This window comes from Megalops cyprinoides, chromosome 1 (genome assembly GCF_013368585.1).
Source record: "Megalops cyprinoides isolate fMegCyp1 chromosome 1, fMegCyp1.pri, whole genome shotgun sequence".
NCBI lineage: Eukaryota > Metazoa > Chordata > Actinopteri > Elopiformes > Megalopidae > Megalops > Megalops cyprinoides.
This window is the reverse complement of record NC_050583.1, coordinates 37010386-37036423: the sequence shown is the minus strand read 5'-3', so window position 1 is coordinate 37036423 and position 26038 is coordinate 37010386. Positions and strand designations below refer to the sequence as shown.

General features: G+C 43.6%; 2 protein-coding genes across 2 annotated transcripts; one reads left to right on the top strand and one right to left on the bottom strand.

The window, feature by feature from the left end:
* The first annotated feature begins 204 nt into the window (after positions 1 to 204).
* LOC118773275 (TBC1 domain family member 10A-like) lies at positions 205 to 11209 on the top strand. Its single transcript, XM_036522141.1, has 10 exons — positions 205 to 727; positions 1741 to 2823; positions 3955 to 4054; positions 5849 to 5956; positions 8374 to 8480; positions 8615 to 8729; positions 8854 to 8919; positions 9090 to 9279; positions 9472 to 9626; positions 9941 to 11209. Exons 2-10 carry the CDS (start codon positions 1763 to 1765, stop codon positions 10757 to 10759), a joined length of 2721 nt encoding a protein of 906 aa, XP_036378034.1. The 5' UTR covers positions 205 to 727; positions 1741 to 1762; the 3' UTR covers positions 10760 to 11209.
* Positions 11210 to 16034: 4825 nt separating this feature from the next.
* Positions 16035 to 20603, bottom strand: LOC118779379 (myosin regulatory light chain 2, skeletal muscle isoform type 2). Its single transcript, XM_036531455.1, has 7 exons — positions 20512 to 20603; positions 19432 to 19527; positions 17901 to 17976; positions 17539 to 17643; positions 17281 to 17359; positions 17121 to 17169; positions 16035 to 16897 (listed from the first exon to the last, which is right to left on the bottom strand). Exons 1-7 carry the CDS (start codon positions 20512 to 20514, stop codon positions 16796 to 16798), a joined length of 510 nt encoding a protein of 169 aa, XP_036387348.1. The 5' UTR covers positions 20515 to 20603; the 3' UTR covers positions 16035 to 16795.
* Between the last annotated feature and the right edge of the window lie 5435 nt (positions 20604 to 26038).

Here is a 26038-nt window from a genome sequence, read left to right as displayed (position 1 = left end):
ACTGTTGCTCATACCCATGCCACGCTTTTACAGAAACAATTCTATCCATCCGGGATTTGAGCCTGCGATCATATTATTAAAACTGAAATCCCCTTAACCGCTATGGTACATTGCTGCTGGCAACTTTGGGGGGTGAACCTTGGCGCGGTCTCGATTCGCTTGCTAAATTCGTCCCGTATGGGTAGGCGGGAGCGCGCACGCCACTGTCCTCGGAAATGTTGACGGAAAGTCAACCCCCACAGGTGGGGAAAGTGGGGCGGTTCGAAACGGATCGAGCAGTGGGAGAATATAGGGGATACAGACCGATAACACTAACAAATGAATAAACATCACCTGATTTAATGAATACCAGAAATGGAGGCACTCGCTATCGCTAGTTAGCTAATAAAAGATGCGGAGTCGAAGTCGAGATATAGCCAGCTAGCTAGCTAAGTTAGCTAGCTAGCTGGTTAGTTTGCCAAGGGGTTGTCGGTGGCGAGCGTCCTTGTCTTGCTTACCACAACCAGCCTATCACTCTCCTCACTTTATTGTTTTTGTTCCCCGTTGAGTGGAACTTAATATCTGGAGCAGTTGCGGGGTGGTGGTGGTGATGTCTTTGTTGCGGGGCCCGGCAGACTAGCCCTCACTGGCTGCCGGTCGACTTAGCACGCTGTAAGCTTGAGGTGGACGGAGTAACAAGGAAAGACCGGGGATCGACGTCGGGGCCTTGCGTCAAGGGAGTGATCTGGTAAAGTTTGGCGAGATGTGTTCTGAAATGGGAAGTTGCGTGGCTTGTGACTTATATATAGCTACTTACCCATGACTGGGTGCTCTTCTAGCTCTTGTTAGTAGCAAGCCAGCGTCCAGCTGACTATTTTACCTAGCCAGCAAGATAGGACTCTACAACATCGTTCCCATTCAGTTGAGTTCTAAGACGGCAAGCTTTGTGAATGCATGCACATCGTCTCTGCAGGCCCAGCTAGCTAGCAAAATATAAATTAAATGACAGTGAGAAAATAAGCCCTGCACTGTTCAGGCCCACGGGTTTTTTGAAACAGGACACCTAAAAACTGTTAGTTGGGGTGAAGTCTCAAATATTGCAACATAGCACTATCACAACTGCACAGTACCATGATTAAATGAGCAGAAAGGACCCCTACCGGTTGTGAGTTAATGTAGCCATCCTACACAATTGGATGCTGCATACTTTATTTGAAAGCTGAGTCAGTGTTCCTCTCATTGGTATCTGCTGTACTGTCAAATTGTAACAATATCATTCTGAAAATTATCTCCCAAGATAAACGTGTGCTTACTTAACAAAACCTCAGATAGAGACTGCTGAAATCCTATGTCAAATTGTGAGTGGTATCTCTAAAGATACAATAGGTCCCTCTGTGGAACTTTCTGTGCTTTTTAAATGTTCGTGACAATACGTTGTGAAATTTGGCGCACAGAGCGTCCTCTTGTTAGAGCAGCTGACGTGCTCTGCAAGTGGGCTGTGCATTTACAATGGGAAGCATTGGTACTTCTTACCCGACTAGTGATGTTTCATGTTAAAAAGGCATATTTTCAGGTATGTTGGCCTGATGCTGGGAGGGGCTTTGATGGTGATACCCAACCTGTAATATGTAAGGAAACCCAGAACTGTCTGTGAAATGATATATGTGAAACGTTGAACTGAGTTGCAGTTTGATTGTAGTAAAGTAACCCATCTCTCCCTCTCTCACTCTCTTTCTCTCTCCTGTCTCTCCCCCATCCCAGGCAGTAGTTGAAAGGCACAGCCATGGCTGAAGTCTCTGCTCTCACCCCGTCTCCTCCAGGTCTGGGCACGCCCCACATAACCTCCCCCTTGCCTCATTCCACTGATACTCAACCTCATCCTGCAGCCCCTTCAGATTACACAAAACAGTCCTCCATCCCCAAGGCAGTTCTTTATAGTGATCCTGCAGTAATGGAATCCTCTGTAATTGAAACAGGAGTTACTGGAACCCCGTTAATTCCACCAAATGGGCAAGGATCACCACCTGTACCACCAAATACTTCCCTACAGTCATCAGATTTAGATAATACACTTGACTGCCCTCTTCTGTGCTCTGAAATGTACAAAGAAGGGGGTGCAGGAACAGAGGTGGGGACAGAGGTTGTGCCACCCCCTGTGCAGGCACAGGAAACAGATGACACATGGGAGGGAAGGCAGGCAATTAGCTTCTCTCAGCCAGTGCAGTCTGAGAGGAGGGCTGATGAGCAGGGGGCGAACAGCAAGGAATGCCCTGCTCCTGTTCACTGTCCAAGCCCCGATCTCGACCCAGACTTTAAACCAAGCCAGAACTCTGCTGCCATCACTGAACCCCAGCTCCCGACCTCTCCGTCACCATCAGCATCTCTCCCCCAACACTCCCAGTCCTCTGCTGGCACCGCCCAGGCGACAGCAGCAGACGTGATCGTGACTCCAACGGCCACGCAAAACTCTCAGTGCCCTCGACAAGACGACGGCCTGCAGCAAAACGCGCACTCTCAAACCAAAGCCTCGCCAAAGCCTGAGTTCCCAAGCACCCCAAAGAAGCTGGAGCCCCCTCTCACCCCCAAAATACAGCACTCTCCCCCTGTCTCGATCACCCAGGAGCCAGCCGCGAAACTCTCCCTGCCAAACCCAGCCCAGCGGCCAGCGCCGGACACCCTGAGCTACCTGGAGTCAGCCAGCCTGATGTCGGGGACCCTGGAGTCCCTGTCGGGGCTCGGGGAGGACGGCAGCAGCCTGGGCTCCGACTCCGAGGTTAGCGGCCTGGCACTCAAGCGGACCGACAAGTACGGCTTCCTGGTGGGAATGCAGTGCAGTGAGGGCAGGTGAGCTTCAGGTGTTACGGGAAGCAACACAAAAAAGGCTTGAGAGGCAAGCTGTAGGGTAGCAGGGATGAAAGGTGTACATGCTTGAAAGTGCGTGAACACTGGCGCAACCCATGGAAGTTGTATTACCTGTAGTGCAGTGTGGGTCAGCACAGCAGCTACTCTTAAATCATGCTCTTCACGACCCTGTGGAAGCTTTGTTTTTTCTCAGATTTGAGTGTCATTTTAAAGATGATCACGCATTCTTATCATCTCTGACTATTGTGGATTCTCTGGCCACCTCTGAAAGGGTGCAGATGTCTTGCTTTAACTGCAGGTCTTTGAGGAAGTTGCACTGGAAAAGCCAATGCAAAATGCTGTACTTCCATTTAAATGGATACTGAAATGCAAGATCCTCTCTTTCCTCTGACATCTTTTCCCCCTTAACCTTCCACCTTGACAAAGGGGGAAAGCCAAAGTTTGCATACAGTTACAAGCACACTATTCCCCACCTGTGGCTAAACAGGAGGTGCGTTGGCTGTGCTGGTGTCAATCTCAGCGTGAGAGAAAGGATGTTGACAATTTGTTATAGCTAGGAAACAACATAACAAATTGTTTTTTTAGATATACAAGGACCCTTTAGTCTTACAGTTACTCTTTAGTTGCCTTTAATGTACTACAGAGCAGACTTGTGAGATGTGAGCCCTCCTGTGTCATTTGTACACACAGATCACAAAAGTTTTCCCGTGACAATTTATGGTAGCTCTTATTTTTGCATTGTGAGGCTGTGCAGTACCAGGGAATTGTGTAATGCAAGTGATTTTGGAGTAGGTCCACAGATCAGCCCATGAATACCAACGAGTTTCCATACTATTGGGGGAGAAACTTCTGAATTGTGCAGCAGAATCTAATCAAGATGGGTAATTGCACAGCAAGGACAAAGTCGTGTGGAAGGCGCCATTTCCTCTAATGATGTGCCACAAAAAAATAACAGTAATGTGAAAATCACCCACTAGTGTGGAAACGGTTTGAACACATTACAGATGCATTTTTTTATCTGTTGTTTTGATTTTTCCTGCATCAGTGTTAATGACCTGCTTGAAGTCAAAGTACCTGTGCTGTATTAAGTCTCTCTCCCCCTGTGTCCGCTAGTGGAAGGGAAATTAGTGTGGATGTGGCAAGACAGAGAGAGATGAAGTGGCTGGACATGTTCAGAAACTGGGATAAGTGGATCTCCCGTCGCTTCCAGAAGGTAGTGTTTCTGTCTGTGTGTTTGCTACCTTTAGATGCCTGACTACAGCGAGTTTGTGGAGCTCTTGCATAGTTCTATGTCTGGTGTGTGTATACGCATGAGCGTGTCCCCAGCCAGGCAGAGTAGGGTAAGTGTAAGAGCAGCACCACGGACGTCTCATTCTGCTGTTGTGAATTAGCCCAGTACACACAACGAAACAGTAGCAGGATTCTTGGATACCAAGTCTTCACAGAATTTACATTTGTATCAAAGCTGTGGACTAGCTGGTCTCCGTGTCTAACAAATGGATGGATTCTTTGTTGAAATTTTAAGTCGTGCAAAAATGTTGAGATCACCAAAACCCTGTTTGACTGTAGCACTGATATATTTAACACTATTAATGATAGGTAGGCCTGTTAATTAATTTAATCATGAGCACATGTTCAGTCACAGTGAAGAATTTAAAATTGCTCCATGGTTAACATTATTTTGATTTCCTACAAATAAATCAGATGAGTTAAATAATATTCAAATGTTGGACATAAGAACTGTATTGTCAAAACAGATATTCTCAGTAGAAATATGTAATTAGTTTACAAGGTACCTGGATAGATAATGTGTGTAATGTCAGTGAATGTGTACAGTGAAGATAAATGTGTGGTCGTATTCTTTTGCATAGCTTTTTTGTAATGGGGAAGTTTGTTCATAGTTTCCGTTGTGTAACAGTTGGGTGTTTATTCAGTTATTCTCACAGAGCCACGCTTTCTTCCTTAGTTCCCAGAATGTCTACAGAAGGACGTCCTTAGAGTCACTGGCTTTAGTCTCAGCTGGAGACTGGAAACATTTTTGTGTGGACAGGATTCATTTGATCCCTTAGTGTAGACCAGTGTTTCTCAACCCTCTCCTGGAGTGCCCTCTGCCCTGCATGTTTTAGATCTCTCCCTGCTCCAACACAGCTGATTCAAATGATCAACTCATTATGAACTCCTGAAGCTGCTTAATAACAAACTGATCATTTGAATCAGCTGTGTTGGAACAGGGAGAGATCTAAAACATGCAGGGCAGGGGGCACTCCAGGAGAGGGTTGAGAAACACTGGTGTAGACCATCATCCTCTTCTTGTCTTCTCCACAGTGTGAAGTGGAGGTTTGCAGCTGCAAACTTGTGCCTCCACTTCACTGTATAATTATGGTGTACAAAAATGTGTAGACACAGGGACTCAGTGTGTGTGTGTGTGTGTGTGTATATGCACGTATGCGCGCGCATGAGTGTGTGTGTGTGTTGTGTGCACAGTTGGTTTAAGTATATCTGTCTGTTGGTGCCGTCATTCTGAGTGTGTCTGTGTTGGTGCTGTCATTCTGAGTGTGTCTGTGTTGGTGCTGTCATTCTGAGCGTGTCTGTGTTGGTGCTGTCATTCTGAGCGTGTCTGTGTTGGTGCTGTCATTCTGAGCGTGTCTGTGTTGGTGCTGTCATTCTGAGCGTGTCTGTGTTGGTGCTGTCATTCTGAGCGTATCTGTGTTGGTGCTGTCATTCTGAGCGTGTCTGTGTTGGTGCTGTCATTCTGAGCCTGTCTGTGTTGGTGCTGTCATTCTGAGCGTGTCTGTGTTGGTGCTGTCATTCTGAGCGTGTCTGTGTTGGTGCTGTCATTCTGAGCGTATCTGTGTTGGTGCTGTCATTCTGAGCGTGTCTGTGTTGGTGCTGTCATTCTGAGCCTGTCTGTGTTGGTGCTGTCATTCTGAGCGTGTCTGTGTTGGTGCTGTCATTCTGAGCGTGTCTGTGTTGGTGCTGTCATTCTGAGTGTATCTGTCTGCTCCAGGTGAAATTGCGGTGCAGGAAGGGCATCCCCTCCTCTCTCAGGGCCAAGGCCTGGCAGCTGCTCTCCAATAGTCAGGAGCTCGTGGAAGCCAACCCTGGCAAATTCGAGGTACTGCAATCATTGTTTCATTACACAGCACATGCCATGTGTGATGTCTCTTAAAAACAGACTGATCTATCAAGAAAGTTACTACTTTTTGAACTGCCAGGTCATGAAGTACAGTTTGTAGTGTCCGTGTTGTAGCTCTTGCTCAGCATTTCTTAGCTGTTACAGAAAGCCTGAGCTCTAATCCTGTGATCAGTGGCTGTAATCCAGGTCGTGTGTGGGCTGGTTCTTGGTGTGCACTGTGCTGACGCAATGGCCATTTAGCCCTTCTTGTCTTTTTATCTGTATCTAAGAAAATAATAGTAGTCTGACCAGAGCAGTTGGATGATGTCATGCTTGTCCTATGGGTCAGTTTGGAAGTTACATTAGATTAAATCCTTCTTGTTGGATATTTATGAACTGATTTTTCTTCAGTTCAAGTAACTAAGGCATACATTTGTGTCACATGTCTGTATATTTGTGTGAGCTCCAAGATTTCACTGTGGGCCTTTTCTCGATTAGAATGTTCTCTCCTGTTTTATCAGTGAATCATCAGTATATACAGGTCCTTCTCAAAAAATTAGCATATAGTGATAAAGTTCACTATTTTCCATAATGTAATGATAAAAATTAAACTTTCATATATTTTAGATTCATTGCACACCAACTGAAATATTTCAGGTGTTTTATTGTTTTAATACTGATGATTTTGGCATACAGCTCATGAAAACCCAAAATTCCTATCTCAGAAAATTAGCATATCATGAAAAGGTACTCTAAACACGCTATTAACCTAATCATCTCAATCAACGAATTAACTCTAAACACCTGCAAAAGATTCCTGAGGCTTTTAAAGACTCCCAGCCTGATTCATTACTCAAAACCGCAATCATGGGTAAGACTGCCGACCTGACTGCTGTCCAGAAGGCCATCATTGACACCCTCAAGCAAGAGGGTAAGACACAGAAAGAAATCTCTGATCGAATAGGCTGTTCCCAGAGTGCTGTATCAAGGCACCTCAGTGGGACGTCTGTGGGAAGGAAAAAGTGTGGCAGAAAACGCTGCACAACCAGAAGAGGTGACCGGACCCTGAGGAAGATTGTGGAGAAGGGCCGATTCCAGACCTTGGGGGAGCTGTGGAAGCAGTGGACTGAGTCTGGAGTAGAAACATCCAGAGCCACCGTGCACAGGCGTGTGCAGGAAATGGGCTACAGGTGCCGCATTCCCCAGGTCAAGCCACTTTTGAACCAGAAACAGCGGCAGAAGCGCCTGACCTGGGCTACAGAGAAGCAGCACTGGACTGTTGCTCAGTGGTCCAAAGTACTTTTTTCGGATGAAAGCAAATTTTGCATGTCATTCGGAAATCAAGGTGCCAGAGTCTGGAGGAAGACTGGTGAGAAGGAAATGCCAAAATGCCTGAAGTCCAGTGTCAAGTACCCACAGTCAGTGATGCTCTGGGGTGCCATGTCAGCTGCTGGTGTTGGTCCACTGTGTTTTATCAAGGGCAGGGTCAATGCAGCTAGTTATCAGGAGATTTTGGAGCACTTCATGCTTCCATCTGCTGAAAAGCTTTATGGAGATGAAGATTTCATTTTTCAGCACGACCTGGCACCTGCTCACAGTGCCAAAACCACTGGTAAATGGTTTACTGACCATGGTATTACTGTGCTCAACTGGCCTGCCAACTCTCCTGACCTGAACCCCATCGAGAATCTGTGGGATATTGTGAAGAGGAAGTTGAGAGACACCAGACCCAACACTGTGGATGAGCTTAAGGCCGCTATCGAAGCATCCTGGGCCTCCATAACACCTCAGCAGTGCCACCGGCTGATTGCCTCCATGCCACGCCGCATTGAAGCAGTCATTTCTACAAAAGGATTCCCGACCAAGTATTGAGTGCATAACTGAACATAATTATTTGAAGGTTGACTTTTTTTGTATTAAAAACACTTTTTTTTTATTGGTCGGATGACATATGCTAATTTTTTGAGATAGGGATTTTTGGTTTTTCTTTACTTTTTTGCCAAAATCATCAATATTAAAACAATAAAAGGCTTGAACTACTTCAGTTGTGTGTAATGAATCTAAAATATATGAAAGTCTAATGTTTATCATTACATAACAGAAAATAGTGAACTTTATCACAATATGCTAATTTTTTGAGAAGGACCTGTATTCATTACTACTGATGTACGTACTGCATTTTATAGATCGATTTTTCCATAGAGGTAAGTTAAAGTGGGTTTTTTAGTTTATCGCATATCTGTTCCCTTCGTTTGTGTTAACGTGCTGCAGTATAGATCTCTTCAGTCAGGCTGTAGTGCGTATTTTCCCCCTTCCCTGTGACTGAGAGTTTGTCTGTTTGCGTGTGGGAGTTTGCTGTATGTATGTATACACAGTATGCATGTTTGTGTGTATGCCATTAACTATGTGTGTTGCAGGCACTGGAGAGAGAACAGGGAGAACATAAGTGGCTGGACATAATAGAGAAGGACTTGCACAGACAGTTCCCCTTCCACGAGATGTTTGCTTCCCGCGGCGGTCACGGGTAATTAACCTACACAACCTTATCCACTGCATGTAACGCTCTCTCTCAGCATGGGAAGAACCTTCTGAGGCCACCTGTCAGTCAGAGCTGGGGGCTCCACTGACCCCTGGTGTCTTGTTCTCTCTCTGTCTCAGGCAGCAGGACCTGTACCGCATCCTGAAAGCTTACACAGTGTACCGGCCCGAGGAGGGGTACTGCCAGGGCCAGGCCCCTGTGGCTGCAGTACTCCTCATGCACATGCCGGCTGAGGTGCGTCGGGGGGGGGGGGCTGTTAAATTTGATCATTTCTCTGATTATAGTCCTTATGTACTTACACTGTGTGTGCGTTCTCGGAGGCGCTGACTGAAATCCCCTGTCTTTCTTTGTCTGGCAGCAAGCTTTCTGGTGTCTGGTGCAGATTTGTGAAAAGTACCTTCCTGGATACTACAGTGCCGGCCTGGTGAGGACGTGCACACACATGCACGCATGCTCACATCTACACACTGTACCGTGATAGCACTGAGGCTGTGACTAACTGAAGTTACAAAAAATAAATTAAAAAAAAAAACATTTTTACTGGTTTTGTAGATTACATTTGAATCATAACACACAGCCCTCTCTCCCTCCCAGGAAGCGATCCAACTGGACGGGGAGATCTTTTTCTCCCTGCTGCGGCGAGTCTGCCCCATGGCCTACCGCCACCTGAAGAAGTTCAAGATCGACCCCATCCTGTACATGACGGAGTGGTTCATGTGCATCTTCTCCCGCACCCTGCCCTGGGCCTGCGTGCTGCGCATCTGGGACATGTTCTTCTGTGAAGGTGGGGAGTTTCCTTCCGTCCTCGTCATGACGGTTCCAGGTTTCCAGTGTGCCTGTTAAATGGGTATCTCACAGCTGCATGTTTTACCTGTTCTCTCCCGAATGTCTTGCCTTAGTCACAGTGTTGGTCATTTTGCTTGCATGTTCCTTGACACGGTGTGACATTGTGGACTCCCTCTGCTCTGGGCCTCAGGGGTGAAGGTGATATTCCGGGTGGGGCTGGTGCTGCTGAAGCAGATGCTGGGCTCGGTGGAGAAGCTGCGGGAGCTGCAGGGCATGTACGAGACCATGGAGCGGCTGAGGAACATCCCTCAGGACAGCGTGCAGGAGGACGTGCTGGTGCAGGAGGTATATGCCGTACAGATGGCACCCATGTCGCCTAGAGCACTGATTCTCAATCCTGCTCATGGGGCCCCTCTGCTCTGCACGTTTTCCGTCTTTCCCTGCTTTACCTACCTGACTGAACTCCTCAGTGGCACTTTTGATTAGCTGAGCATGCCTGATTTAATCAAGCAGCAAGGATAGATAGAAGATAAGCAGGGGGGGCTCCGGGGGGGCTCCAGGAGTAGGACCGAGAAACACTGCCCTAGAGGGCAGAGGGGTTTCTGACTGGATGTCAGAAAATGCTAGCATGTAGGCCAACCCGTGTGCTCTGCCTGTAGGTGATCTCTCTGGGGGTGACGGAGGCCATCATCGAGCGGGAGAGCGCCGTGCAGGTGCGGAAGTGGAGGGAGTCCCGGGGGGAGCTGACACACCAGCCAGGCCGCAGGCTCCACGGGAGCCACGCCATTTACGAGCTCAAGCTGCGCTCCGCCTCCACCAGGTCCAGGGGCAGCTTCTCCTTCCTAGGGGCACCTGCCCCGTCACCGGGCCCCCTGAGGGCCTCCTCCAGCCTCCTCTCTCTCCCAGGCTTCCGCAGACCCAAGGCCTCCTTCCTCTCTCAGGCCAAAAAGGGGTCCTTCTCTGGGAGCTCGGTCTCAGTGTCGCCCCCGCCACAGGATCTCCAGGGGCAAATCACCTCCCCAGCCCTGGGGCAGAGACCCTCATACAGCTCTGGCCCTGGGACGGTGGGAGCGGCATCATCAGGACGGAATGAGGCCAGTACCTCAGCAGTCAGTCCGCCACCATCAGTAAGCCCAATTCCACCCCACCCCCTTTCCCCTGCCCCCAAGATCAGCTTTGAACAATGCACTACCAGCAAGACCCCCATTGCCAACACTACCCCTCTAGCCTTGGATGGGGGCGTAGGAGCATCCCGAGGAGAGGGGGAGGGGAAGAAACTGAAGAGGAGCAAGGAAGAGAAGAAGAGAGAGAAGGAAGAGGAGAAACAGAGAGCTAGGGAACAGAAGGAAAGAGAAAAGGCAGAAAAGGAGAGGCAGAAGAAGGAGAAGAAGAAAGAAAAAGGGGGGAAGAAAACAGACAAAGGGGGAGGGGAGGCTGAAGAGAAGAATGGATCGAAAGCACCCAGATATCCAGTTTAACAAGTGGGAGGGAGGACAGCGCTCATCGCAATATTGACACTGAAAAAAAATGGGAAGAAAAAATAAAATAGTGGAATCAAGGAAGTTATTTGTTTATAGCACACTTCAGAGAAAAGTTAACATTGAGCGCTTCAGACAAGGGACATTATCTAACTGGCTTTTGATTTATAGAGCTCTCAGACAATATTCTACAACTAGTTTCCCAGTACCAATTCAGTATTCAAATGGGCAAAATTGGACATACCCCGTTTTTCATTCTGCACAGAACGTTATGGCTCTGCACAGACTGTTTTCATTTAGTATTGCTGCTTATAAGAAGCATGGATAGATGGATAGTTTGGATTACCCCATGGCCCTCCACCCCTCCTAACCTCCCTGTCGAAGGTTATGTAACTGGAATGCCTGGTCAGACAAATTCCCTGTAATATTACTGTCACAAACATATAACCTAAAATAGTCATGTTAGTAATAATATAATTGCTTGCTCTTAAATATATATATATTTATTTCTTTGTGCTTGTGTGTGCGCGTGTGTGTGTATGTGTGCACATTTGTATATGTTCCTTACAGTGCAGAGGACTGTCCTGTGAGCAGTGGTGTAGAAAAATGAAATGTATGATTCTGGAGCAAAACAGCTTTCAGACTGGTGCATGGATGAATCCAGACTGGTAAATGTATTGTGTAGCCTCTTGAGGGTTAGTCTTAGTTGTATTGTTATTTTTTTATTATTTTATGTTTTAGTAACAACTCGAAGTTGTTTGTAGTTCCATTATTTGCATGCACCTTATAGTGAACTTCCAGGAAAAGAAAATTATCCCTCAACTAAATATGCAATCATGTCACTTTTGTTACAGAACAAGCATCTTTCATAGCTTTAAAAGAACTAACATTGATAATACAACAAGCCAAGCTTGTTAACCAAGATTTGATTTCAAATCTATTGTTAGTTTACTAATGCAGAGCAGCTAAGATGTTAACAGTGTGTTTATATTTAAGTTATTTATTAAACAGATATTGAAGTGCTGTAGCACTTTATCAGTGTGGATTCAACCTGTGAAGGAAATGTTTTAATCTAAAACTTATAAAGTCTTAAATGGCACCCCTAAAGTTTAATTTTAAAATTTATCATACCCCTTCCATCCAGTTGAATAAGTCGTTTAGAGAAGGACTCACACTGGCACCTTCAAGCAGTAATGTAGTTGAGTGTTACTAAGTTTTAGAGGATGCATTGTCGTGATCTGCATTATTTTTCAAGGATACCTGGTTAACTGGAATAAGATACAGAATACAAATATAGGGGTCACATAGTGTTCAAGAGTATGATTCCCCCCCCAACCCAATTATATATGACCCTTAAACAGGACCCCAATTCAGGGTGCCCCTCTGAGGCATAATCACAAGGGGGAAATTTTAACATCTTTATATCCACAGTAGTGCAGGTACACCTCCATAAATAATGTTACGGAGGAGCTGATGGAGCAGGATCTTTAAGCTGGTGGGCAGTAGAGTGGAGTAGTTGTACCTTGTCAAAGAGCAGTGTGTTTGACCTATACAACATCCTGTTAACAAAGCATTTAACGTGTATGAGAAAAATGCCACCTCTCCAGTTTTCAGAATGATCTGAAAGAGTGAGAATTGTGTGCACCTGATAGTATGTATGATGATACTGTGACTAGAGTAGGAAAGTATGTGTGTTAAGTTATTTGCCTTTGTACTGTTTTATTGAAAATTATGCCGTTGTCAAATGGGATGTGATGAGATGGAGACAGGCAGACTGGCTATGTGTGTGTGTTGTGTTAGAGGAGTGTTTGTTTGCACAACCACTGGGCTAGAGCAGCCCAGTGTGTTGCAGTTCAACCGTGACATCAGATGCAGTTTAAATATTGACACAGGTGTTGAAACCTGTATCGTCACCATCATAGTGTATTTGAAAATGTACCTTAATCAGGAGGTTGAACAAAGGCTGTTGTGCTGCTTTGAAGCAGGGTTGGTGTCAGTTCTGAATGTGTCTGCTAATAAAACACGAAACATTAATAACATCTAGTGCTGCATATAGTTTTAAAACATGAATTTTGTCTCTCTACTCGCAGTGTTACTGTGGCTTCTCTTTAAGTAGGGCTGGTCACACACAGGTTAATGTGTTCTTCAGAGCCCTACAGGACCTAAACACAGCAAAACTCAGCTAAATGCACAACACTTCAAAAGAATAAATGTTTGGAAACCAATGGTTAACATACACCCTATAAATTATATTAAAACTTAAACAGTCACTATTGTTTGTAGCAAGAGAATTGAAATGGAATTGCTTCATTTCAGTTAAAATTCAAATTCTGTATCCCTCTGTTTTTTGGCTGATGAAATTCCAATTCAAAAAGTGAATTTATCACAGAATTCCAGTTCTGTTTCAGAACTGACCCCTACCCTGCTTTCAAGGATGTTATCTGTATCTCTGTGACATCATTTTAAAAACATTAACTACATAGACAGAATTTCATGTATTTACTATTATGGACAAACTAATGCCATAATGTGAATTTGATTACATTGACTCAACAAAAATAATTCATCCAGCTCTGAAACTACCCTTATTTGTGTGTTCATTGGTTTGCCTCAGTTGTGCTGTTTGTGAAGAAGAGAGAATGCAGATTAAACTCCTTTATGAACAGGGTACATCTCATATGAAACAGGCTGTCTTTGGAATGATTGTGTGTTTAATCTCCTGGGTGAGATTAAAGCAAACTACATGCCATGTAGTGTACTGTACTTACCAAGGTGTTAACTAATGTCAAATCCATTTGAATTGTCTGTGTGCTGTGCGCATTAGATACCATTACCATTTGATCATACTAAGTAGTTGATCAGTAGTATTAGTGGGTTACTGTATTGCCAGAAATAATAATAATATCTCGTATTCTTTGTGTAGTTCATGTAATGTGGGATATGCAACTGTTCTTTGTCCAACAACCTATGAAATGCACTGTCTGCCCAGTTTGAACCTGTAAAGTTGTGTCATTGTACTTACTCATTGCTGGTCTGTCCATCCACATGTGCTGGTCATGCTTAGCTGACTGTATGTCTTACTTTGTAGTAGACCTGCTTTAAATGTGCTTCACTGGAGGAGCTTGAATTAACACGTAGATTCCAACGTGTGTGTATATCTTGTGATACCTACTTTTGCTGTTTATCACATAGAGTCTTGAAGTGCTCTGAGTCCTATAATTGCTCACAGGGAGCTTTTCAATATCCACATTTTGACCTCAACACGGGGTGTATGTTCCTAACCTAACCACCTAACTTGGCCACACCTCAAACCCTCTAGTTCTTTCTAAGTAGACAGATCTGATTCTGGCACGCTGGCTCACCGGCTAGACTGTGTCAAGCAAATACAGGAGCAATAATGAACAGTGCTTGACAACAGTGCATCTGAAACATGCAGCACTATATGGCCATTCAAATTAAAGCCCCAAATGCAGAGGGGGAGGAGCAATAGAACAGGTCAGGATGGGCTCCATCCCAGTGACAAGAGCGCTGATTAAACAATCCACAAACGCCCCCGGGCTATGACTATGCAAACTGTGTCCCGTGCGTGACGTTTGCTGCCTTGCATGTTATCACCAGCAGAAGTCCCCTCTGCCAGAGACCTACCGATGTCACCACCACACCACTACACCAAGCGCTGCAGTACTCCAGTAGCCACTAGGACATGGGCTCCACACCCACCAAGTGCCCAATGCAAAAAATGGACCTGACTGTCAAGGCTCAGTTAGACCACCATCTGCCTCCACTGTGACCAGAGGACCTTGCTCCCTTCACCTCCAGCAGCCGAAGCTGTAATATATTACTTAATGAAAATGTGTAAGCTGCTGGGAGGGTCTGCTTGTGTTATGGATCTGCGTGGTGTGCATGCAGCAAAGACTCAGTAGAAGCAGCTAGGAGATGCAGGGGAAGAAAAGGGCACTAGAAGTCCTGCAGTCGCAGCGCTGACCAGTGAAATTGGACGAAACGGGAACAGCATGGACAGTGTTTTGTGTATAGCGTGCCCTGTGTTACTTTCCTTTCATTACTGTTCTCACTTTGCTTTCTTATTTTTTTATGGTTTTGATGATCTTTTAAGAATTTGTTGTATTGTCCTAGATTTTCTGGGTGTATGTTTCATTGTTTTGAAGTTTACAAGAAACCTTGTTTTTTCCGAAACTAAATAAATACTACAAATGTCATTCCAAAAAAGAAAAACTGCAGAAAAAGTCCTCAGGCAGTGTACTTAGTTATTAATATTGAGAATATTATTATGGCAACAATATAGATTAATAATAAATAATATATTCAGTTTCCCTGTTGGTGTAGTTATTTCTGTTGTTAATGTAAGTTTGTTTGAAAGCGTACACACAATGCAATATACAGAGCGCTTCACTACAGATAGTGTCACACATTATTGCCTGACAGCAGCACCTTTTGCTTGTTTGTGTTACATTGAAACATTACATTAAATGTGTCTTTTTTGTTGCAGTTATTGGCACAGAGAGGGATCTCAAGCACAAATTCCCTATGAATGCTGAGGGTCTCCTGTCTTGTAACTGTATTCCGTCATTGAACACCTGTGTTAAAAGTGGTCTTAAAACAGGATCTGGACGGTAGTATTAAGATGTACTGAGTTCAATGACAGCTGCATTTGTCAGCCCCTGTTCTACCTTGGTTGGATTAAGTCATTGTTCAGCACTTGTTCGAACAGGCCTCCATACCTGGGCATGGATACTTATTCATTAAACGGGGTGTTTGTCATTGTATCATGTGAAGTGTCACTGCTTTTTTCCAGAGGAAGTAAAGAGGTGGGCACTCACTGAGGAAGCTTAATTCCCAAACCAGCCAATTGGTTGATCAGCATGCTGCAAAATAGGCAGTGTCTACATGGGATCTAGAGTCTAGGCGCTAAGTATAAATGTACCTTGCATACACTGGTGAGAAAACAAGGTGCCAGTGTTTCTGTGTGTAATCTCCACATCCTCCAGTGTACACCACTGACACACCCATTATGACTCCCCAGGGTATTGCGCCTGGCACTCACTACTGCACATTGTTTCTATGCACGTCTGCGCCGCTGATGCTACTCTTTCACGGTCTTTGTTTCTGCTTTCATTGGACTACACTTCATGTTGTTGTAATGACACGATAAGAGCAGTGCTGTCCAGTGCATTGTCACGTGCTGCAGTTAACTGTGTCGCTCGCCCTCTCCCCAGCCCACTAACATGAACAGAGACACAGCCGTACAAAAGAGTGATTTTATTCACAGCTAGTCCTCTTTATTTGTTACAGGTGTGTTCGTATTTTCGGCAAATTATAGGGAATGAGAAATGCGCACATGGGATTAGGGAAAGACGGAAAGGGGGAGACGAGAAGAAGAGGAAAAGGGAGCGAAGATAGTATGTTTTCTTTCACACCTTTTCCTCTTCCTCTCTTTCACAATCTTTCTCTCTCTCTGAAAGGTAGCCATCACTTTAAGGAGACTCTGCCTTTTTGTTCATCTCTTTTCTCTCTCTGTCTACCTTTGTCTTTCTCTCTCTCTCTTCCCCCCAAAAGGAGAGAGAGAACAAAATTGAGGAGGGTAATTGTCTTCTATTGTAGAGTAAACCCCTCTGGTTTACTCTCCTTCTGTAGATAAACAGGCATGGAGAGATAAATTTAGTTCTCCGAAAGGACAACACATTAATTATGTTACATAATAAACATAATAAACTTGTGACGCAAGTGCCAGTGAAATCAACAGGAGGAGATGCAGAAAGATGGAGAGAGGAGGAGAAGAAACTGGAGAAAGGGAGAGAGATTGACTTTATAAGATTATTTAATTGAAAATAATCTAATTTCCCCAGAGACACAGACATACAAACCCACTCGCTGCCCTCCCAGCCCTCAAGGTCTTAGTAAGAAGGCGACGAGTCTTTGCGTGAGGACAGGTGGGAGCGAGTGGGCAAACAAAGGAGTGGAAGGAAGCAGGGGAAGGAAGGGGTGTGCGAGGGAAAGGTGGAAAAGGAAGGGATGGTTTTACTCCTCCTTCTCCTCTCCGTGTGTGATGACGTAGCAGATGCTCTTGTAATCTACGTTGCCAGCCACATCAGGGGGGAAGGCGGCCCACAAGTTCTTCATCTGAAAGAGGCCAAGAGTGGGAGAGGTCAATGCAGAGTAAGTGGCTGTAGCTAATATGTCAAAGACTTCGGATATCTGAGCAGGCAGAGATGGAGATGTGGTCACATGAGAGACTTGCACAAACACATAGACACATGTTCACAGACCCTTTGATGAACACAGGAACACAGACACAAGCATGATCATAATATGTTGTGTATTTGCAGGCAGAGAGAAGTCTAACCTCCTCTTTAGAGAACCTGTCGCACTGAGTGGTCAGGAGCTCCTCAAGGCTGTACAAAGAGAGGGATGGTTGACAAATATATAGACCTTATCATAGCAGGATTTTTTGTAGACATACTGACTGAACCTTAAATTAGTGTAGTCAAGGGTAAGACACTTACAATTCCTTCTTGATGGTGCCAGTACCCTCAGGGTCCAGAACCTTGAAAGCGCTCACGATAACGTCCTCGGGATCAGCACCTGAGAAGGAGCGAGGAGGATTGGTTCTGTGTACATTACTGACAATGAGAGAGATGAGGGCAGGTAATCCTACAGACAAATGAACTGACTAGACACTGTGGTGCGGGAGTGAATATCCACAGGAAGATAGAACATGCTATACACATGATATATCCAGAGATGCACTGTGGGACACTCACCCTTCAGCTTCTCTCCGAACATCTGGAGGAAGACGGTGAAGTTGATGGGGCCGCTGGCTTCTTTAATCATGGCTTCCAGCTCCTCATTCTTCACATTCAGTTGGCCTGGACAGGGAGAGTAAGGGAGGAGAGGGTTAATATGGCGTGTATTCACCAAACCTGATTCAACTCACATCAGTATCATATCAAAACTGTAACAGTGTGCCTTCCAGTTCTCCAGTGGTGTTGCGTTGTAATTAATATGCTATAGTATAGTACAGTGTTGTACTATGGAATGTAAATAATGCATGTGTGAGAGAGACACTGATGATGTACATATCCTGTGCCAGTTACCCCTAATGAAGACTAAAGAACATAATTACCCATGGAGGCCAGCACGTCCCTCAAGTCATCCTTGCTGATGATGCCATCTCTGTTCTGGTCGATGATTGTGAAAGCCTAACAGGAAGAGAGAGAGAAAAACAGAAATAGGTTTAATAATGTTAAGCATGTGCTTTATGACTCAGACTACTGACCACTGTAGTGCTTTGGCTATGCACTAAAAATGAGCATCTAGTATACTGACCGAACACCAAGTGTATTAATTTCAGCACAAATCCACAGCTGTAACCCTAGATTATTAAGGATTACATGACAGAGAATGTGATTCTATATGCCTTCAGATGGTTAATCATTTTAAATACTGCAGAGAGAGACGCAGAGTCAAGCTTTTGGCATGCTCCTGGATCATATTTCACTCTTTCCTGGACCTGTTCCTAGAGTATCCCTCTGTCAGCTGACTTGTGTTTTAACTGTGTTTTAACCACTTCAATGCCACAGTCAACACTATTCAACAAGGAGTCATGTAAAAGTGGCAACAGTTCCAAAGCAGGCGGTTTTTACATTAGTTAATAAAAACACCTTACTATTTTCCTTTTATGCAAATCATCACTATACTGCATATACATTTCAGACTCATTTTAAGAATAGAAGGTAGTTTTGTGATTAACGATAGCTTTGTGATTAGTTCAGTTTGTTATCTACCTTCCACATCTTGTCCTTCCCTCACCCCCATGCCCTTCTTTGACCCCCTTCTAGCTCATGTAACCTAAGATGGCACCCCAGCCTTGTACTTAAAAGGCAGCTGGCCCACCCTTCTGGCCCAGCTCTCCCTCTGTCCATCTGATGCATCAAAATGGTCTCTAGTGCCATGTCAGACATTCCCTCAGAGACATTTAAGGACTGGGTATCGCTTATACTAGCGGCCTTCCCTGACCACCACCAACCTGTTCTTTCTCATTCTCTCCTTCTCTTTGCTTCCTGCCCTCACCCCCTCAGAGATATTGTAATCATGCCCTTACTTGACTCCATCTCTCGTCTCCCTTTTCTCAATATCTCCACTCCCCAAGTTCTCTTCCTGAAATGTGCTGGTCATCATCAGATGGCAGCCATTGTATCTCTTGCACACTTTATTCCATTGACTCAATTTCCTCTCCATTTCTACCACTGTCTTTGTCTTTCTTTCCCTCCCTTGATCTCTTTCTTTCTCCCTCTCAGAACAGATGACTGAAGTGGTTCAAAAGGTGAGGGATCATCAGGAAAAAATAACTTGGAATTGCAGCAGCCCTAAGCTGAGAATCCATTTTGTGTTCCATAACCTTGACAGTGACAGATTTTTCTCAAGTGAGCTCATAAGACGATAAAAGGAGTCAGTCAATGAGTGGCAGTCACAAGAAGAATAAGGAAAAGTTTTGACCTCTTTGACTTTTGTACAGACAGAAGTGTGTTATACTAGCCAATACAGCAATCAGACAATATAACCTGTACATGCTTTTTGACATGGATTCAAAGTGAAGCGTGGCAAAGTACAGTAACATCTCTATTCAATGGAGCCAAATGTTGAAAAATCCTCACCTCCTTGTACTCCTGAATCTGGCTCTGCTCAAACATGGAGAACACGTTGGAGGAGCCACCCTCAGCTGCCTGCCTCCTCTTGGCTTTCTTGGGTGCCTAAGGGACAGACACCACACCGTTTAATGCAGGGAAATGGCAAGCGCATCACACAAACACAAAGTTGTTGAAGGGACTTGGACACACTGCAGGTAAAGTAAGGTCACCATAGACACAATCTCCATGCAGACAACAGAGAGAGTGGTTGGACAGGAACAGAACATCAAGGCAAACAATACAGCCCCCTCCAGGACACAAGGTGGAGAGCTGACCTCTCACCCCAAGGTAACTCTTTAAATGTGAACAAGACTTTGCTCTAATAACACAAGATGGTCAACTGTAATGTTTTCTGTGATTATTTTTGATGGTACTCATGCTGATACTATGCTTTTTATTTTAAACCCCTGTCATTGCTGTGTATTCATCTGCCTTTTGTTGCCAGTCTCAGAACTTTGTGCATTTTATCCAGTCATAATTTGAGTCACAATACATATCACATCTTCAACTTACTTGCATTTTTACCTCTGAATACTATCTGTTCTTTTTCTCAATTGTTTGTTAAATCATTTTCATTTTAATTGCCCTCTGCCTTCAGTTCCCACAGCCAACAAGTTTTCGGTCAATTAAAACTGCACTAGCGCTGAAGGATTTCTCATTATTAGTTATCCCAGGCCTAGGAATGTTAAATTAATTTGGCCCATTCATTAAGGAACTTGCTAAATAAAGCAAAAATGTCATTCTCTTCAGGTCAACTTGAAAACTTGGCAACATTGACAAGATTTCCAAGAGACATTGATATTTTCCTAGAACAAAGGAAAAACAATGTGAAATAGAAACCATAACCTAAATGTGTCCCAGAGCAGTATCTGCTTGATCATTGGTTTGTTTCGGTGACAAAGCATCATTATTATGGATCATTTGAAGGCTTTTATTTGAATGTCATTCCTGGTTTTAAGTATGTCTCTCTGCAGCGGTTCCTGGTGATGTAGTACACTGAAACCAGAGGAAGAGCAATGGAGGAAAGGGAGGGCTGGTGTTACTCACCATCTCGAGTCGATATGTAGAGTTTGGTTGATCAAGAAGGAAGGCCTACCCAAAGCCGCGAACTGATGTGACTGACATGTAAGAGCTGTTCCCCCGGGGGCTTATATATCGACTTTGGGAGACTAACTATAGCCACACCATCAGGTTTGGCTGGAAAAGAGAGAGGGAGAGAGGGCAGCTGAGGAAAGTAACAGAGGGAGAGAAGGAGGGATGGAGTATCGCCTTACAGTTGATCAAAAATAGATGTGGAGAGTCTTGGAATGAGGTGAGCTGGATACTTGGATGGAGGACACAGTTTGGTATCATTCATGGACTAATATGGCCAGCCCATTTTTATTGCCTGTTAGGCTGCTGTAACCCCTTCCTCTCTTGCTCCTTCCCTCCTCTACTCTTCACCTCACCCAGGGCACCCCAAGAATTGTCATGATTTTTGGTAAGTCCATGTTAATGTTACACTTTTGGACCATTTGTGCACTGAATTGCCGTCCTCATGCGTTGCTTATGCGTTCACAGTTGCATGCAAAAGTTTGGGCACCCCTGGCCAAATTACATATTTTGTTGATTTTTGAAATGAAAAGAAGTGAACGCAACCTGTGCAGGACACTATTTTAAAAAATAACATTTTTCTACCAATGTTAATGCACAGTTACTTTATGTTTGATGAACTTAAAAATAGAAAAAATAAAATAGTAAATGTGGCATGTGCAAGTTTGGACACCCTACTAAGTCAGTATTTAGTAACACCCCCTTTGGCAGATATCACAGCTTGCAAACGTGTTTCGGTGCCAGCTAAGAGTCTTTCTATTCTTGACATAGGAATTTTCATCCACTCTTCCTTGCAGATCACTTCTAGTTCTGAGATGTTCATGGGCCGTCTTGCATGCACAGCATGTTTAAAATCTACCCACAGACTTTCAATGATGTTCAAGACAGGGGACTGTAAGGGCCAATCCAAAGCTTCAGCTTGCGTTTCTTGAAGTAGTTCATGGTGGATTTTGAGGTATGTTTTGGATGATTGTTCTGTTGTAGAAGCCAGCCTCTTTTCAGCTTCATTTTCTTGACTGGCTGTGTGACATTTGCTTCCAGAATTTGCTGATATTTAGTGGAATCCATTCTTCCCTCTACCTGTGCAATGTTTCCTGTGTTACTGGCTGCCACACAACCCCAAAGCATAATACATCCACCCCCATGCTGAACAGTAGGAAAGGTGTTCTTTTCATCAAATGCTGCTCCTTTTTTTCTCCATGCATACTTTTGGTGACTGTAGCCAAAGAGTTTCACTTTTACTTCATCCGTCCACAGCACTTGTTTCCAAAATGCCTCTGGCTTAACCAGATGTTGTTTTGTGCTTACTTTAGACACTGACTTTTGTGATGAGGTCGCAGGTAAGGTTTACTTCTGATGGTTCTTCCATGCAGATCATGTTTGTGCAAGCAAAGCTGCACAGTGGAACGGTGCACCACCGCTCCTGTGTCAGCTAAACCTTCCTGCAGGTCCATTGCAGTCATACACGTGTTTTGCTTTGCCTTTCTGCCCAGCATACAAGCAATTCTATCTGAGAGTTTTCTTGGTCTTCCAGATATTGATTTCCACAGTGCCCTTAGCTGCTATATCTTAATGACCTTTCGGACAGTGGAAATTGCAAGCTGGAGGTGCTTTGATATCTTTTTATAGCCTTCTCCTGCTTTTTAGGCATCAATTAGCTTCATCTTCAGATCATCAGTCAGTTGCTTACATTATTACATTATTGGCATTTAGCAGACGCTCTTATCCAGAGCAGCTTACTTTGGTTACAGTTTTTTTTTTACAATGTTATCCATTTATACAGCTGGATATTTACTGAGGCAATTATGAGATAAGTACCTTGCCCAAGGATACAACAGCAGTGCTCCAGCGGGGAATCGAACTGGCAACCTTTCCGTTACGAGTTCTGCTCCTTAACCACTACGCTACACTGTTTAGAGGAGCCGATGGTTGCTCAGTATTGGCACAAGGTTTGAAGAGTCAGAGAATTTAAGCTCTGGAATTGTCATCAGCTGACAATTCCTGATGACAATTCTCGACCTGCCTAACGTCCTAATGAGTCAGTTAAGGCCTAATGAGTTAATAAAGTTCTGAGACTTTACAACTGGAAGGGTGCCCAAACTTTTGCACATGCTACAATTACTATTTTATTTTTTAAGTTCATCAAATATAAAGTAACTGTGCATTAACATTAATATCGGCTTTGGCTATTTTTAAAATAGTGTCCTGCGGAGGATGTGTTTACTTCTTTTCACTTCAAAAATCAAAAAAATGTGAAATTTGGCCAGGGGTGGCCAAACTTTTGCCTACAACTGTACCCCTTTGAGATTCAGACATTTTTCCCCTTTTTTCTTCTCTCTTAAGCTACATGCATGTACATGCAGAGGTTATTTTAAAGCAAATCCTTTTACACAGCTTTCTACTAAGAATCTAACCAAGATCATACATCTAAACTAACTATCCAGGGGAATCTCAAGCCCCTTAATACATTAGTTTTAATATTATACTACTGGTAACATAGTATTGCGAATGGTATCAATGTATTATAAAAACACTCAAACAGCTCCTGAGCAGAGCCATTTCCACTGTGAAAGTTAAAATAAAAGATTAAAATAGAGACGCCCAGGATAGGACTACCCTCCAATGCAGAACCACCATCTAGCCTACCCACTCAATTCCATATAAGAACTCAGTAGCCTTACCTATCATTGACTGTACAGTAAGCATTGAGCTGCAGGGTTGTGAAAGCTGATAACCCCTTTCTCATGCACTCTCAGTACCTCTAAATCCTTCTCACTTTCTCTTACTATGCAATACATTGCAGCATGTAGTCATTGACAGTGTCTGTGCTGAACTGTCTGCCAAACTAAAAAGGAACGGGTTCTGTGAAGCAAGTCACAGAGCAAGAAAATGGTGGGGGTGTTGGGGGATGGGGGGGGGGGGGTTCTTAAGAAAGAATATATGAATGACAGCTGGAAGTTTCCAAAATAGAATTGCAACTTTCCATAGTCTGTTTAAAAGACATTTGCTCTCTTTGGTCTCCTATCACACTATATGAAATATTTTCTCTCACCTCATCATGTAGATGCATTTGTGCTTTCTTTTTCCTCTTGGCCATTCCCCTTACTCTCTTCTCTATTCCACCCACCTGTCTCACTCTATCAAAGCAGTTCATTAAACATCACTAATGGCTTTGTCAACAGTCCACATGCAGTATACATGTTGAGTAGAGGCTAAATAACTTCTTGCCAGTCACCACGTTTGCTGTTATTGCTCACGTGTATACTTCACCAGGACCTCATGTACTTCTTTCAAAAACAAGCAATACAGGATTTGGTAACTTCATAAAATGGTATTGAGTTACTTATCAGCATCCTTGCACATATTTTCTAGATCCTCATGAACCATTGAACCATGAACATTTGTGCTACGCTTCCATCTCATGGCGTCAGCTGTAACTGCAGTCCCTCTCGGTTGCATTTGCTCACAGCATAAGAACACACTGTTACTAGACTTAAACAAGGAATGCGGCCATGTCACAATCTTACAGATTCAACTATTTTATTATATTTTTCTTCTTATAATTGGTTATTTATTGTTAATACTGTTGTTTTGTTGTCTTTGTCATTGTTCCAATTTTTCATTGATGGCACACAATGCTTTAATTTGTATTCGATGAACCTTTGTTTGGCCCTAACCATTGACCATCTGGATCCCTTTTCTCTACCTTCTACTTTCATCTTAGATCTAATATATCATGGCATCCTCAATTCTTACATAAAGTGTAGGTAATGATTGCCATTCTTCAAATCATTGGTATGTATACGGCAACTATTTTGTGATAAAAAATAGACATAAAGCTCCCCATCTAAAGCAAATTTCATTAGCTCACAATTAAAACAGAACTACAGCATGTGCTCTCTATTTAATATTTTGCAAATTATTTCATAAATGTTATAAATACAGTAAATATAAATCCTATAATGCAGTACTATCAAGACTGTCATGTTCACCAGGCTTATATTTAGCTTAGGGCTACTTTGTGAAACTTGTATCGTGAGGTATTTACATATTTCAGCTGTGCTGTACATTTATAGAAGCTCTAGTCCAAGTACAGTTGAAATGTGAAAGGCCTGAACAGGAAGTAAAAAGAGAAGTTGAGCTGTGGTTTCTGGGACTTCATGCTTCAACTATAGATAAGCATGCTACAAACTGAGTTATTTTGTGTAAGTATGATCATTCTGTATCTTTGATTTTTACATACATTTTTTGTGCATGTAGAACTATTTTGTATTTATTAAATACAGGTATCAAACACTTTGGTAAAGTGATTATATGTGTGCTGCTTCCGTATGAAGTGTTCTTCTCAGGCTAACACACAAGATGGCCATAACCACTGAGAACAACATTACAGTAATGCTCCCCAGCCCAGATCCTGAGAGAGCACAGTGTATGCTAGTCTTCATTACAGCTGAGATCTCAGTTCATTGAGTTTTAATCTGCTTCTAACTGAATACTGATCTTAAATTTTACATTACAGCCATTTAGCAGAGGTAACAATGTTTACATTTTATCCATTTATACAGCTAGATGCTCTGAGGCAGTTCAGGTTAACTACCTGGGGGTACACCAGTGGCCTACCTGGGAATAAAACTTTGGGTAACAAGCCCTTTCCCTTAGCAATAGTCCACGCTGCTGCCTTATTTGAAATCTTTAGAAGTCATTTTTTCCATAATAAAAATATGTTTTTATTATCAAGCTGAGCCTTGCTCCTTACCAGTAGTCCACACTGTTGACCTATTTGAAATATTCAGAGATCATTTTATGTATAATATAAACATATTCTTAATGTCTGCCCCTTGAACTAATTTAAGGCAGGCTCCAATTAGCCTTCATTTCTCATTCAGTTAATAGTTCAAGGCCATTCTGAACAACCAGTTACTTTTAATCAATAAAACTGAACATCTCCTGCTGGTTTCATAATGTCAAATCTAGATCGGTATTCAAGTAACAACCGTAGAAGAATTCAGGAATTTAAAGATCTGCTGAAGTGAAAACAAGAACACACAGTGTGCCCCCGGGACCAAGGCTGGGAAACAAAACAACATCTCCAGGTTTTCTCAAGAGATCTTGTGAGAACCAAGAATCGTAATCCTGTTATACAGAGTAATAGTATTCATTGTTTGCTACAATGAGGAGTGGAGTGCATTACGTGAGGACTGACATTTAGTCAAGCTTTGATATTGATTATCTTGCAGTTGCGATTTCTAAGTGGACCTGGTGTGATAACACACACAATATATACTGTTTGGTTGTGCTTGACATTTTCTAAATTTTCAACTGACTGTCATATAATCTACTTGTATATATTACAGCACTTCACATCAGTCGTCTGCTATAGTGCAGCACTATGAGGCACTTGAGTGATTTGCACTGCTTTGCGGAACTACATGAAGATGCAATGTGTGCTGGTGTATTTTGGGTGAGCAGCTGCAACTATCAA